The sequence below is a fragment of the Calidris pugnax genome, unplaced genomic scaffold (genome assembly GCF_001431845.1).
Source record: "Calidris pugnax isolate Ruff unplaced genomic scaffold, ASM143184v1 scaffold289, whole genome shotgun sequence".
Lineage (NCBI taxonomy): Eukaryota > Metazoa > Chordata > Aves > Charadriiformes > Scolopacidae > Calidris > Calidris pugnax.
Window position 1 is genome coordinate 237,862 of NW_015091339.1, and position 15,257 is coordinate 253,118.

At 48.6% G+C, this 15,257-nt stretch overlaps 1 protein-coding gene across 1 annotated transcript; it reads left to right on the plus strand.

The window, feature by feature from the left end:
* The first annotated feature begins 6,848 nt into the window (after positions 1 to 6,848).
* Positions 6,849 to 14,837, plus strand: LOC106899268 (tubulin alpha-3 chain). Its single transcript, XM_014961012.1, has 4 exons — positions 6,849 to 6,923; positions 10,441 to 10,684; positions 12,466 to 12,614; positions 13,401 to 14,837. The coding sequence occupies exons 1-4, from the start codon at positions 6,921 to 6,923 to the stop codon at positions 14,382 to 14,384; spliced, it is 1,380 nt and encodes a 459-aa protein (XP_014816498.1). The 5' UTR covers positions 6,849 to 6,920; the 3' UTR covers positions 14,385 to 14,837.
* The last annotated feature ends 420 nt before the right edge of the window (positions 14,838 to 15,257 follow it).

The window sequence follows — 15,257 nt, forward strand, 5'->3', positions numbered from 1 at the left end:
CCCAGTTTTTCCAGTCATGCAACAGATCTCTGTACGCCGCACATTCAAATTCAACCCAAGAATTCAAATTAAACCTCCGTGCTGAAATCTAATTCTTACAAAACACTCGATGAAAAGCTTCAGTTTTCAACCCCACCAAAGGCAGTGTTGGTGGATAGTCCAGCGTAGGGCTACAAAGATGATTCAAGGACTGGAGCATCTCCCTTATGAGGAGAGGCTGAAAGAGCTGGGACTCTTTAGTCTGGAGAAGAGAAGGCTGAGGGGAGACCTTATCAATGCTGACAAGTATCTCAAGGGCGGGCTGAGGGAGGAGGGAACCAGACTCTTTTCAGTGGTTCCCAGTGAGAGGACAAGGGGCAATGGGCACAAGTTGGAACATAAGAGGTTCCACTCAAACATGAGAAAAAACTTCTTCATGGTGAGGGTGATAGAGCCCTGGAACAGGCTGCCCAGGGAGGGTGTGGAGTCCCCTTCTTTGGAGATTTTCAAGACCTGCCTGGATGCTCCTGAGTAACATGCTCTGACAAGCTCTGGGTGGTCCTGCTTTGTCAGGGGAGTTGGACTAGATGATCTCTGTGGTCCCTTCCAACTCTAAAAATTCAGTGAAATTCAGTGAAAACCCCCTCCTCATCCTTCAGGCCACTTGATACTTGGCATGATCTCCCTGCCAGCCTGAACAACACAATGGACCAGAATGTAACATAATGGTCTAACATGAGAGGAAGAAAAGGTAGAGAGCAACAGACCAAGAACACAATAGTGTGCCTGGTCCTCATGGCTCCCACCGCTTGGAGATAATAACTATAATTGATCCCTCCTGACACCATACAGATCGTGGCCACAGAGGGATGCCAGAACCCCAAGATCTAGCAAGCTCTGGGGTTGTGTAACCATCATCCGAGTCGGGCTGGAGTGGAAAAGTATCTGATGAAAACCAATTGTCTCATACACCTATAAATTAAAGAGCCTTTGAGCTCTTCTGGATCAGTAACTCCCCTCAGCTGAGACACTTCTCAGGCTGACACCTCAAGGTCAGGGCAGGAGAAGACCCTTCTCAAGCTTCAGCTACCACCTGTTGAGGAATGCCCATGTGTTGTGAGTATTCAACCTAAATCTGAGAAAGGCAAATTTTAACTCTAGGCTGGTCTCTCTCTCTCTCATCCATCTCTCCACCTATATGGTGTGAGATACACATTAGCTTTAGGGATGTGGATGCTCTTCTGTCCGTCCTTTAACATGTAGGACCTAAAAGTGGCAGCTTTTGGCTCGCTGGCATTGCCTGCTACTAAGAAATTCCCCATTGGAGATGTGTCTGGGTGTGTCCCTGTGCTTATATGCTTTGCTTAGATATATAAATGTATAAGTATTAACCTGTGATCTGTGCCTCTGCTCATATGTATGTGTATTGATTTGGGATCCCTTCTGGTAAGTCAGTGTCAATTTTGCCATCTTTGAATCTGTAACTAAGTCACTACTTAATTATTTTGTTTACTCACTTTGTGAACGCTAAACCCGTTAATGATTAAATGCTGCTAAAATTCAGCCGAGTCACCACTTAATTATTTTGTGTACTCACTTTATAAACCCCTAAGCCTGTTAATGATTAAATGCTGCTAAAATTCAGCCTCTCAATGTACCTGACATCACTAATTAATTTTGAAAAGCTGCTAAGCCATAACCATGTCAAATATTTTCATCTGTGACACATGAAGAGAAGCACTAAGGCTTGAACTGGTCATGAATTTGGCAAGAGCTTTTCTAAGCCATATTGTCCCATGAGCAGACGGGTGGGAAGCAAAAGTCTCAGTGAAAAGGGCCCTTCGTAGAGGGTTGATAACGAATTGAATCAATGCTGAAATGCAGCACCAGGCAGCCCCATGGAGAGGACCAGCAGCAATAACTCAGTGAACGATGGGGATTTTGGCTCGGTCTCTTCAATTAAAACAAAAACTTGCAAGACTGGTAGTAGGGTCAACTACTAAGAGAGCAGAACGTGGCTGGGATCCTCTGCAGAACCAGAGAAAATCACTTTATTGGCAGAGAAAAAAGACACAATTCGGTTTCCTCAAGAGATATGCCCACACAAACCCTTGACTGATGAGGTGGTTTCAGCTTTGTGGACAGGGAAACACAGGAGAGGGATCAAGAAGAAAAAACCCAAATATTGGAAAGTGAAAACAAGTCACACAGCAGGAAGTTGATTACTTGGAGTCCTGAGCAAATTGAAACTAAAAGTGCCCTTGAGCTGATCCTGAAGTTGGACAAGGTTCAAGGGCACGGGACAAACTCATGGCAGGGAAATGCATTGAGGGTTATTGAGTATGTAGAAACCACATGGAGTTCAGAAAGTCCCTGAGCTGAACAAAACTCAGAGGAGAGATTTCGGGGGATATATTTATATGGATTTTTCCAACCCTTTATACTTCTCCAAGCAGCTGCTCGTGGCCACGGTCGGGAGCGGGGCACCGGGAGGCAGACCTTGGCCTGACACCTTACAGCCACCCCAAAACTCATTAAAGAATATAAGTCCATGGTTCTTCGAGTTACCTTAGAAGAAAACTTTTCCTTAAAGCATTTACCTCATTACTCCTGAGACGATTAAAGGGAGGAGAGTAGAAATAACGCATCGTGACTGGAGAATAAATAAAAATATGTCCTTGTGCTACAGCCTGACCCCACGGCAGAGAAGCCCGTACCCCACAGCTGGTCCCCGTCTGCTTTTGGGAGCGCAGAGGAGAGGAGCAGCTGTGCAGAGACAAATAAAGAGAGGGTGCTTTCTCCACCCTGGGTTACGGGAATAGCTTTGAGGCAGAGCTGGTTGGGGGAATTCTGCTGGAACCGCGCTCTGCTGAAATATGCAGTTCCACTCCAATCGAGCCGTCTAGCAGAACGGGATGGGTCTGCCAGGGTTTTATTTGGAAAGAAAAATGAGGGGAGTGGGGGAAGAAGTTGGACTGTCAAAACACCCCATCCTATTAGCCTTGAAAGGAAGATTTTTTAGTTTTAATCACTTTTTGCTGTAACTTTTCACGTTACAAGAGAGAACTTTAAAAGTTCCTGCTGATGCTGAATGCTTCTTCTGACAGTACTGTATTAGTAATTTACTTTTGGGGTAAGTTTAATTCTCTTTATTTTTGGGGGGGGAGTATATCTGAACGGATCCCACCTGCATCCAAATTGCTGTCTCGCCATCGTAGGACGTGTTTGCAGATGGAGTTTGGCTGAAGCACAATCTGTACATTGGAAGGAGGGGTGGGAAACCACCACGTAATCAAAACACACGCGAGGTTGTCCCCGCTCGTACCCTTCACGTGCACGAAGCAGAAAGGCCTTTCCCTGACGCCCAAGGCCAGGGAAACAGTATAAAACCAAACCATGCATAGAGAGAAACATGCAGAGTGAAATGCTGGAGATACGGGGGTTAATGCTTGGATAAATCATCTCTGGTTATCAGTAACAGATGCCTGAGCTGAGGTTGGGGCCTCACTGCACGATAGATAAAGGACAACCGCTATCAGGAGCAGCGCTTCAAAGTCAGCCCTGGCAAACCTAAATTAGGGTAACAGTGGCCTGAGGCCTCCCTACAAGGAGAAACAAGGGGTGTCCAGAGGACTAATTGGCCCATCAATAAGTGAGTGCTCCTTGGGGGGTTCCTCAGTTGCTCATCAGATGTGAGGCTGAAGGCCACGTGGCAAAATTTGCAGGGTCACCATGTGGTGGCCCCCAAAGCTCCTGAGGGTCACAACGGCCTTGAGAGACGTGTGCTCACCACTGGCTGAGCTTTGGGAACCGTTGGCACAGGGCAAGTTCCTCCCCTGCCAGAGGCTTGTTAGCGGATGGTGGTGTTAAGTGGGATGAGCCCAAGTTTGCCCAGGTCACCAGGGAGTTCCCATCAAGGATGTTAGTGGCTTTGTGCCTCTGGAGGACAAGGGAGGCAGATGGAGACCTGCTGGGGAATGGGATCTAGCAGTTCAGGCTAAAGTGGAGGACGGAGATCTCTAGGACTCTTGTTCCTCATATTTGGCCAGCGCTGAATTCACTTGAAAAGACAACAACTGCCTTCGGGGGGATGAGGGTGTGGAAAGTTGGCAGCTTTCGCTCCCCAGAAAAAAGGCATAATGAGAGCCAGTGGCTGGAAGCTGATGCGAGGGAAATTCGCATGTGAAACAGGGAGTAAATTTAACTAGGTGAACAATTAAACATGGGAGCAAATTATTTCTGAAACGGTGGATTTTGGAACTACATGAATCGCTGTTTTTTTTTTTTTTTCGGTTCAGCCAACACACCAAAAATACTGAAAAATCCCACATTTGGCTCAGCCTGAAGCAAAATGAGATCTTTCCTCCCCTGCTTTTTCCTGCTTGGGCAACAGCAAAAATTAATATTGAATTAAATAAATTAATATTAAATTAAATATCTTCTCTTCCCAGGGACAAATCCTTTTGATTCCATGGGGGCTCCTCTAACAAAAGCAAGCGACAGGCATAAAAGGTGACGTTTAAGTGCTGTTCTCCAAAGCAGGACAGCAAACCTGGTACCTTCTGTGCTCCTCAGCAGCCTGGTGAGTCAAGTGCTTGCCCAGAGCTTGGAGTTCCTCCATCTCAGGACACTTGTCCAGTGTTGTTTGGGGATGCCACCCACATCCTCGTGGGTAAGGATTTGCTCCGTAAAGGCAAACAGCAGCTGGGGCCTGACCATGCGGTGGGGACAGCAATAAGAAGAGCAGGGAGAGCGAGGAGGCGATATTTGGGATGAGGGAGTGGGAAGAAAGGAGGCAGCAGCTGTGAGGTCTGGCTATAAAAAGGCCGGGAGCTGCCACAACGGGTCTTCTGGAGGGGGGTGGTCTCTGTCCTTCTCGTTGATGCCGTTCTAAATATGTCTTGGAGCTGAGATTGCAGCCAGGCTTTCTCTGTCACCACCAGACTGGAGCACTTCTCTCTTTTGCTTTCCATTTCCCATCAAAGACAGAAATCATCCCCATTTTTTGGGGTTTTTTTTTGGCTTGGGGTTGACTAAAAGCACACCATTTAGTGAAAAAAAATGCTTCGTGCTCTAAAAATGCCTCATTTTTTCTTTTCTCATTGAGGAACGGATGCCTCTTGGAAAGAGAAGATCTTGTCTGACTGGCAGGCTGGGTGCACGTGTTTGAGAGGCTCTTGGTTTAGGCCAGAAATGAATGGTTTCTCTGAACTCAGAGGCCACCTTTATTCCCAGCAGAGGTTTGGAGGCCACGACGCTGACAGCAGTGTTTGCGTGATGCTCCCTCTAACAAAAGAACCCTGCCTGACCCAATTATGGCTGAATTCCCCCACTTCCAAAACAGGCACAGCCATGTGCTCAACCTGCTTGGCTCGTATTCCCTAAATCCGTGGCACAGTCCCAAGCAGGAGCAGGGTAATGCTCCCATCTGCCCTCAGAGGCAGAGGTTGGGCTCAACATGGTGGTGGAGGAGACCTCTTCCATAGATGCCTTCCTTTTGCAGGTCAGTTTGTCCATCAAGGCTGAGGTCTTTACCTTGTGGCTGGGGACACCCTTACAGTCCTTGGTGTCCTTACACACAGGTCCTTGGTGAGAGGGTTAATTTTGCCTCCTAAAAATATCTTGGTGTCAACTTAGAGCAGGCTTCTTGAGGACTTGTGCAGGTGAGTTTTGAATACATTCAAGGATGAAAATTCCCCCCTCTTTCGGTTCCTGCTCCAATGTCTGACCACCTTCGTGGTGAGCTGAAAGGTCTCCCCTTCTCGAGGATGAATAAGCCCCACACTTACCCCATCTGCCTATGTCTTCTACTCCAAATCTGACCAGCTTGGGCTATGCTGGATTGCACCAGTATACCAATGTCTATCTCGTACTGGTCGGCTCAAACTGGACCCAGTAAGCAGAGGGGGTCTCACAAATGCTGAATGGAGGAAAAAACTCCTTGTCCTTGACTGCCTGGCTGTGCTTGTGCTGTGACATGGTTGTGTCCCCCACCACAGAGCTTCCAGCCAGTTGCTGCTATGGTTGAACCAAAGGAGGTTTGGGAACTTTTTAATGGGAGAATGAAGAGGTAAATAAGGGAACTAATAAACGAGTTACCACTAATCACTCTTGTCTACCTGTTGTTAATACCCACACAGGCAATACTGAGATTTAAGGGCAGATCCAGAGCAGTCTTAAAGACGTACCTGCCCATCTGCTGGATGGGGCCAAAACTGGTTCAGGGTCTCCTTATTTCAGCTCTTGGCAGGAGGGCAAAATGAACCCTTAATGGCCAAACAAGGGGCCTGAGCCTACACCTGAACATCCCAGAGGGGCAAAAATCAGCAGATTCCCCCAAAGGTCTGTGGAGATACGGAACAAAGACCCAAAATTGTGATATTGTATCTAAAACCAGACAAAATACAGCATTAATCAGTGGCAGTGCTTTGAATAATGACAAGGGGAAGAACTTTTCTGCTGGATAAAGTGAATCATATGGGGGCACACAAACTTCCACAGAGTTTCCTTCTTTTTAGGTAAACCTAAACTTTAGTATCTTTTTTTTTTTTTTTTTCCTAGTTGAAACTCTTTGGAAAAAAAAAAAAATGAAAAAAAGTTCACATTGCCCTCTGCCCAAGGCTGTTTAATCACTGCAATCACACCAGCTAGGCACTAACAGATGATTTTAACTCTTTGGAAAAAAAAAGTATGAAAAAAGTTCACATTGCCCTCTACCCAAGGCTGTTTAATCACTGCAGTCACACCAGCTAGGCACTAACAGATGATTTTATCCCGTGCTATTTCTAGGGATGCAAAGGAAAAGAGGCTCTGTTCCTTTAAGCTGGCAGAAAGCTTCTTTATATTCAGGTGGAGTCAAGCCTTCCTGGGCTATAAAGTTGCAGGGAGAGGCAGGGGCAGCAGCTGTTTTGCTTAGATCTTAGCAAGCCTCCAGCCTCACCATGGTAAGAGCATGCCTTCTATTTGTATTAGTCTAAACTTTAAAATATAGAGTGTCTCTCTTTTTTTTCCAAGTGTACTGAGCTAAACAGCTTCCTTGCTCTTTTTCTCTCCTTTCTCTTGGGGATGTTAATTGCAAACAGCTTTGTTTGATTGCTGATTACCTTCTGGTTCATTGATTCAATGTTTGCTCCTTATAAGGGAAAAGTGAGGGACTTGGTTGGAGAAGAGTTATTTAAGTGGCCTCTTGCTGCCTTTCACTCTGGGTTTGCAGCTCCTGAGGTGGGGTCTGTAGAGTTGCAAAGTTTCCACCTCTTTAATGCAAGTTGGGTTTTACTTTTTTGGGGGGGACAACCAGCCCATCTCGATACCCAACTATGTGCTAGACTAAAGTTTGAATTTTGACACTGTTAGCCCTTTTCCCAAAGTTTAACACCTCAGTTCTCCCACTGCCACAAAGAACTAGTGCAACTTGCAGAGACCTTTAGGGTGTTGTGGTTTTTTTTTTTTTTCCTTTCTTCCTTAGGAGTGAGCTGCCATGTTGCCTTTGTCTGCTACAAACCCTTGGGATTAGATATTAAATGAAATAAAGTTCCCCTTTCCTTCTAGCTTTTTTTTTTTTTTTAATGGAATCTTTGCTCTAAAGAGTTTGCAGCTGTGAAAGTGGAGAGGATTGATCTGGTTACTAAAAAAACTGCAAGTCCTGAGCAGCGCTGGCTGATCCAGCTGAAACTTTTTGCAAAGAATAACGCAACTGTCACTTTATTGCCAATGCAAAGAAAAAAAAGAAGTAACATGTTGGAAAATCTGATGGTGCCCCTTTGCATGTTGCAAATGGAAGAGAACTTCAAAGTAACTCCTAGCGAGTCAGCTTTTGAACTTTTCCTTTTATCTGCTGACTTCTGGAGTCTGCCCTGGCTATAAAACAGTTAAACATTTACATGGTGTTTCCAATGGGAAAATCAGCTGGACAACAATAGGCTGCCTATAGCCAGAGTCTGTAAAATACAGTTCATCCTGGAGATCTGGGATCTCAAAAAAATAAAAAAAAATCAAAACCCAACCCTTCTGGCATATTTGAGGTGGGGGAAAAAACTTGCAGAAAAAAAGATGAACGTTTTTCCTTCCAACAGGCCCCTCTTCTTTTTTTTTCTGTCTGTCTTTTTTTTTTTTTGGTTCCCATTCCCCGGGCTGAAAATACCAGTGCTCCCTTGAAGCAGGTGGTGGGACTGGGGAGCTGGGAGAGGACAGTGAGTGGAGCAGCTGTCCCAGCAAGCGCTGGTGGAAGCGGCTGCGGCGGCGCTGACCCTTGCAAATCGTGGTGAAGGAGCTATTGCAACCATCTTGCGGGGAGGGATGGGCAAATGGCACTCAGCATTTCCCACATAGTGCAAATATCAACTCGGAGAGGGAGGACTTAAACCCGGCCTCCACACCCAGAAGAACTGGTGATCTCGGCCCAGACTGGGATTAAGCAGTGTTTAGCCAGCTGTGGGTAAAGGGGTTGGTGTCCCTCTGGGGTACCAGGAACGTTCATCCAGTTGGTGTCTAGCTCTATGATGGGTGACCTGGGCATGTGGTGGCCATTGGAGTTGTTTGAGGATTGAGAAATGTCTAGACACATCCATACTTGGAGACCAAGAGGGGAGAAGTTGTGTTGTGTCCTTCTCCTGATGGCCACAAGTGTTTGGTGTCCAGGACTGTCTAGCATTACTTAGAGGGTAGTGATTTTTGAGGGATGGAGTCCCTCCAGCAGGATGGTCATACCTAGGGGTGGGCACAGAGTGTCCTCTCACCTTTGAGACAACTAGGTTGCCATGTTATGCTCTGCTCAAGGTGGGTTACTTGGAGGAGGTGACCTGGGCTTGTCTGTGGAGACCCCCAGCCCTGGGCAGGACTGGTGTGAAAGGAACCAAGCTGCCCATCGACGCTCCAAAAAAGGTGGTGAGACACTGAAACAGGTTGCCCAGGGAAGTTGTGGATGCCCCATCCCTGGAAGTGTTCAAGGCCAGGTTGGATGGGTCCTTGAGGAACCTGCTCTAGTGGGAGGTGTCCCTGCTCATGGCAGGGGGGTTGGAACTAGATGATCTTTGAGGTCCCTTCCAACCCAAACCATTCTATGATTCTATGAAATACTGGGATCGGGCGCACTGCTTGCCACCTCCAGGTACGATCACCAGCTCCCTTTCATGGTGATCCCTCGGGAAGCAGCACCACCCCATGCCATGCGTGGCAGTAATTGGGAGTCTCCGCTTGGGAGAGGAGACAGGAGCCTCTGTCATCGCTGCAGCAGTGCTTTGATCTTGGGGCACTGGAATCAGCAGAGATGCCAATTACCCAGGGAAGAGCGCAACCATCAAAAGTCCCCAGAGAGTCTCCAGAAGACACCAGTACCTCCAATACTGCCCTGGAGTGAGTTAGAGGCTCCCGGAGGGTGACCTGATTAAATAAGGACTCCCAGCCTCTCCCCAGGTGTCAGCCTTCCCTTGTTTTGGCCCCAGGCATCTGCTGGTTTCCTCCAGCCTCATTTCCTGCTGTGACTCCCAGCTTGGCTGTGGATTTCCCAAGCTTGGCTTCTCCTTGCTTGGTGCAGAGCATTTTTGGATCAAGGAACCTGCAGCTGTTGTCCCTGATGCCCCGTTTCTCTGGGACCTGGGGAACTGATAGCTGCTCCGGTCCGTGGCAGGGTCCTTCTGCTCCCCTCTGGTGAGACCCCATCCAACTCTGGAGTCCTCAGCACAAGAAGGACATGGACCTGTTGGAATGGGTCCAGCAGAGGGCCATGAAGATGACCAGAGGGCTGGAGCCCCTCTCCTGTGAGGGCAGGCTGAGAGGGTTGAGGGAGAAGAGAAGGCTCTGGGAAGACCTTAGAGCCCCTTCCAGTCCCTCAAGGGGCTCCAGGAAAGCTGGGGATGGACTCTTGATGAGGGAGAGGAACCATAGGACGAAGGGGGAAGGGTTTGACACTGAAAGAGGGGAGATGGAGATGAGATCTGGGGAAGAACTTGTTTGCTGTGAGGGTGGTGAGAGCCTGGCCCAGGTTGCCCAGAGAAGCTGTGGCTGCCCCATCCCTGGAGGGGTTCAAGGCCAGGTTGGACGGGGCAACCTGGTCTGGTGGGAGGTGTCCCTGCCCAGGGCAGTGGTGTTGGGACTGGATGATCTCTAATGTCCGTTCCAACTCGAACCATTGTATGATTCTAGGGCCGGTCGAGCACTGAGCAAGGAGCCAGCGCTGCTCAGCTGCTTCCTGGCCCAGCACGAAGCCCATCACCTCCTTCCTTCCTCCTCCCCTGGGTTGGGAAGAGCCCTTCCTAGGGCTGCTGCCTGTGTGGCTCAGCTGTGTCCAGCTGCCCAGCAGATCCGGGTTTGATCCTCGCTCCAGCTCCCAGCGGGTGGGCGGAAGCGGCCTGTTTCCCTCATCATCATCCGCAGCAAACGGCTCGCACGAGGACGGCGGGGCCTAGTGCTAAGTGACAGGATGTCTAAAAATCTCCCTTAACAAGCCGTTTTCCCCCCTTCCAGAGGGAGTGCATTTCCATCCACATCGGGCAGGCTGGCGTGCAGATGGGCAATGCCTGCTGGGAGCTCTACTGCCTCGAGCACGGCATCCAGGCGGACGGGACGATTCCCGGCCCCAAGCAAGCGAAACCCGTGGAGCCCAATTCCGAACAAGTGGATTCTTCTTTTGAGACCTTCTTCTGTGAGACAGCGTCTGGGAAGCACGTGCCCCGAGCGGTGTTCATAGACTTGGAGCCCACCGTCATCGGTAATAGCGGGGCAGTTGGGTGATGTGGCATCTTTAACCGGGACTCCTGATCCTTGTTTCCTTGGGGCTTGTGTTGCTGCACATGTTTCCCAGCAGGTCCCGCTCCTCTGCTCTAGTAAAATGTCTCCAACCATCAGAAGGAGACAGATTCTTCATTTCCAAATGGACCTGGGGAGTGACAAACCCATTATTCTTACTACACTGACTTGTCTTCAGTTGGTGTCTCCTTTTAGCAGACCTTGCTGTCTGGAGCAGGATCCTCAGCAGGTGTAAAGGGACATGGGTTTATTAACCTCGGTCAGAGTTACACTCCCCTATTACCTGATGTGGCACATCGGGTTTTAATGCTACCTGTGAAGGATCTTTGAGCAGATGGGTGCCACGAATTTCATGGTTCAGTGGAAACTTAGATATCAGAAAGAAATTTTTTACTCTGAGGGTGGTGAGACACTGGAACAGGTTGCCCAGGGAAGTTGTGGATGCCCCATCCCTGGAAGTGTTCAAGGCCAGGCTGGATGTGGCCTTGAGCAACCTGCTCTAGTTGAATTACACTCCCCTATTACTTATTATGATCACATCAGGTTTTAATGCTACCTGTGAAGGATCTTTGAGCAGATGGGTGCCACGAATTTCATGGTTCAGTGGAAACTTAGATATCAGAAAGAAATTTTTTACTCTGAGGGTGGTGAGACACTGGAACAGGTTGCCCAGGGAAGTTGTGGATGCCCCATCCCTGGAAGTGTTCAAGGCCAGGCTGGATGTGGCCTTGAGCAACCTGCTCTAGTGGGAGGTGTCCCTGCCCATGGCAGGGGGGTTGGAACTAGATGATCTTTGAGGTCCCTTCCAACCCAAACCATTCTATGATTCTATGAAACTGGGTGTCTTGCTACTGCAAGCTTTCTGCTTCTCCTTTGGGGTCCATGAGTGATCTGGGGGTTTAACTTGATCGTGGCACTTTGATTTAGACTACCTCCCTAGAAAACAAATTCTTTTTTTGCTTGAGGAACTGGTGGAAATGACTCCCATCCACCTGCATCCATCTACCTGCTTCTGCCTTCTAGGCTTTACCTGGGTGTTTGCTCCTATCTTATCATCTAGGATGGATGACTCATTATTTCATGTGATGAAAGGAATGTAGACTTTTGTTTTGGTTCCACTTAATTTTTAGGCACCTTATCAAGGCACTAAATTGGGAACCTAGTGAGCAAGCCAGCAGAATATGAAATGCATCCAATGTGGAGCCTGAGTGGGTTTAAATACCCGCTGGAGATGTCTCCAACCTCATTGACTGCATGGAGCCTAGAGAAACTGCTCCTAATGCCTGTCTTCATAAGGTGCCTGAAGCTGGGTTGGATACATCTAGCAGAAACATCAACACTGGAGGCACTCTGTCTCCTCCTCAGTGTGCTGTGGAGCAAAAAATGGAGGTAGGGCTTCCAGCCACCTCAAGATGCTTTGCAGCAAGCAGAAACACAAGCTGCATGCGATAACTATAATCCTATAATAATTTTGGAAACACAGGTAAACTTTTTGAGGCCCTAATGTAATTTGGCTTAAAGTGGCTGCTGGGTGAAGATGGAGGAGTTACAGTAGGACCTAGATAAATTAGTTTAGATGGAGTTGTTCTTACCCCTTCCATTATTCCCAGTCTGAGCTAATCATGCCATGACTGTCATCTCACATGAGCTCCTGGGAGATTTGCTCTGGGTTTTGCTCTGTCACATTGATGTCCAGAACCCATAACTGTGTGCTGCTCTCCATGACTGCTCCTCCTTGTGCAGATGAGATCAGGACCGGGCCCTACCATGCGCTCTTCCACCCGGAGCAGCTCATCAGTGGCAAGGAAGATGCTGCCAACAACTATGCCCGTGGCCACTACACCATTGGAAAGGAGATCATAGACACTGTCCTCAGCAGAATTCGTAAAATGGTAAGAAAAAAAAACTCCAGCCTTTCTCTTAAAATGACACACCACGCACAATGCAATTAAATTTTGGGTTTGGGGTAAAAGTCTTAAAAAAAAAACAAACCCTTTATGTGAGCTCTAAGGGCTGCTGCTGTGGTTTGCTCCACAGTAAAGTGGCCGTTTGAACCTGTATGTCTGTCCTAAAAGCAACTGTCATCACATATCATATATATATATACATATATATATATATGAAGTGATGCAACACTAGACCTAAGAGGCAGAAGGACTTTCGATCACAAGGAAGCCTCACCCTGATTGTGCAACTGCAGATATTAGCTCTTAATGGACAATTATTAGCCCAGCTGGGCAGACCAAACTCCACCTTTGATAGGAGTGAAGCAGGACTGTAACAACGGCCTTGGATGCCTATCAGTAGAAATGTTTTTGAGATGTCTCCTAAGGGTCTAGGACCCACATGCTACATCCCACCCCCTCTCAGCTGCTGAGGAATTGCATTGAGCTGATAATGGAGCAATTTGCCAAGAGTTTCCACCCTACCACACAGAGCTACCTATGGCAGCTCCATGGAAATGCTGCAATTGATTAACACCTGGACACTTTAGATGTTCAGGAGGGTGATGTAGGGAGTGAATCCACTCTAGGGGTTGGGTGTGCTTTGGCCAGGAAATCCACTAAGCAGAATTTCTTGCTGTATTATTTGGTTCAGTTGTATTTATTGCTGTATTATTTGGGATAGTTATTCCAATGCTTAGCAGAGAGAGGTAAATATGCATTATTCTGCTGCAGGCTGACCAGTGCAGTGGACTCCAAGGGTTCCTGGTCTTCCACAGCTTTGGGGGAGGCACAGGCTCCGGGTTCACCTCCCTCCTCATGGAGCGGCTCTCCGTGGAGTACAGCAAGAAGTCCAAGCTGGAGTTCTCTGTCTACCCAGCCCCACAGGTCTCCACAGCAGTGGTGGAGCCCTACAACTCCATCCTCACCACCCACACCACCCTGGAGCACTCAGACTGCTCCTTCATGGTGGATAACGAGGCCATCTATGACATCTGCAACCGCAACCTGGACATCGAGCGTCCCACCTACACCAACCTCAACAGGCTGATTGGGCAGATTGTCTCATCAGTCACTGCCTCCTTGAGATTTAACGGTGCTTTGAATGTTGACCTGATTGAATTCCAGACCAACCTGGTGCCCTACCCACGGATCCACTTCCCCCTCACCACCTACGCGCCCATCATCTCGGCAGAGAAGGCCTACCACGAGCAGCTCTCAGTCCCAGAGATCACCAACGCTTGCTTTGAGTTCTCCAACCAGATGGTGAAATGTGACCCACGCCGTGGCAAGTACATGGCCTGCTGCCTGCTCTACCGGGGCGACGTGGTGCCCAAGGATGTGAACGCGGCCATTGCAGCCATTAAAACACGCCGGTCGATCCAGTTTGTGGACTGGTGCCCCACGGGCTTCAAGGTGGGCATCAACTACCAACCTCCCACGGTGGTGCCCGGGGGTGACCTGGCCAAGGTGCAGCGGGCTGTCTGCATGCTGAGCAACACCACGGCCATCGCGGAGGCCTGGGCCCGCCTGGACCACAAGTTTGACCTGATGTACGCCAAGAGAGCCTTTGTGCACTGGTACGTGGGGGAGGGCATGGAGGAGGGGGAGTTCTCGGAGGCCAGGGAGGACCTGGCTGCCCTGGAGAAAGATTATGAGGAGGTTGGAAGGGACTCGGCAGACGGAGAAGAAGATGAGGCCGATGAGGATGAGTATTAACAAACTGCAGTCTGTTCTTAATCAAGTCAAACCTCAGATGAAAAACAAACCCTCTGTCGTCAGGCTAAAGTGGTCCTGAGTGCCTGGAGGTGCCCGAGGATCATCCTGAACCTCAATGCTACTGTTTGACGTATTATACCTTTTCTGCTTGCGTAGTCTATACGTGCTCGTAGCGCACTTGTGTAGCCATGGGTGTCCCGAGCTTTATCACGCTGCTGTTTATCGCTGAGTTGAAGCTGAATAGGTGCCTGGCTTAGTTTTGGGGACCCATCCTGCCTGGGCAGAGGATCCTGGTTCCTAGTCCAGGGGAATGTGGCAAGCTGCCTGCTTTGGCTGAAAATGGCAAACTCTTGCTCTGGCTTTTTACTGTAAAAGCACTTTTTAATTAGAAATGTACCCGTGCACTTCTATGCAACTCTTTTTGTATTTGAATAAAGACTTCTTTTTTTTTTTTTGGTTTTGCTTGGAGTTCTGTGGATTTAATCAGGTTGTTTGTGTGGGGAGATCCCTACTGCATGGGGAGAACGGCAAATGCTGATGAGGGCGTGCTCTGGGAGGGCCATCTGTGAAGATCATCAACCGTAATTATTGCTGGGAGGGAAATGTCCTATATCCTGCAGGCACTTGGCTGTCTGGAGCTGGATGCTGCTCTTATGACCCCGAAGAGCAGCCCAGAGGAAGCGTGTCTGGCAGCAGGCAGGGAATTCCCAGTTTGACCAGCGCCAACTGGGAAGTGGTGCTTGGGTGAAGAGCACCTTTCTGGTGGGGTTTTCCCTCCTCATCTCTGGAGAAGCTTACTTGATGCCTGAGCAAGTCGTGGCTGTTGGGGCAGTGCTGTAGCTCTGGACTGGGGTCTTGCTCAGGAGTTGAGTT

What these genes read in the sequence shown, in the direction of transcription:
- LOC106899268 (XM_014961012.1), top strand. An exon ending in CTTGGAGCCCACCGTCATCG is followed by an intron (nt 10,685 to 12,465) that starts GTAATAGCGGGG and finishes CTCCTTGTGCAG; the next exon opens with ATGAGATCAGGACCGGGCCC. An exon ending in TCAGCAGAATTCGTAAAATG is followed by an intron (nt 12,615 to 13,400) that starts GTAAGAAAAAAA and finishes ATTCTGCTGCAG; the next exon opens with GCTGACCAGTGCAGTGGACT.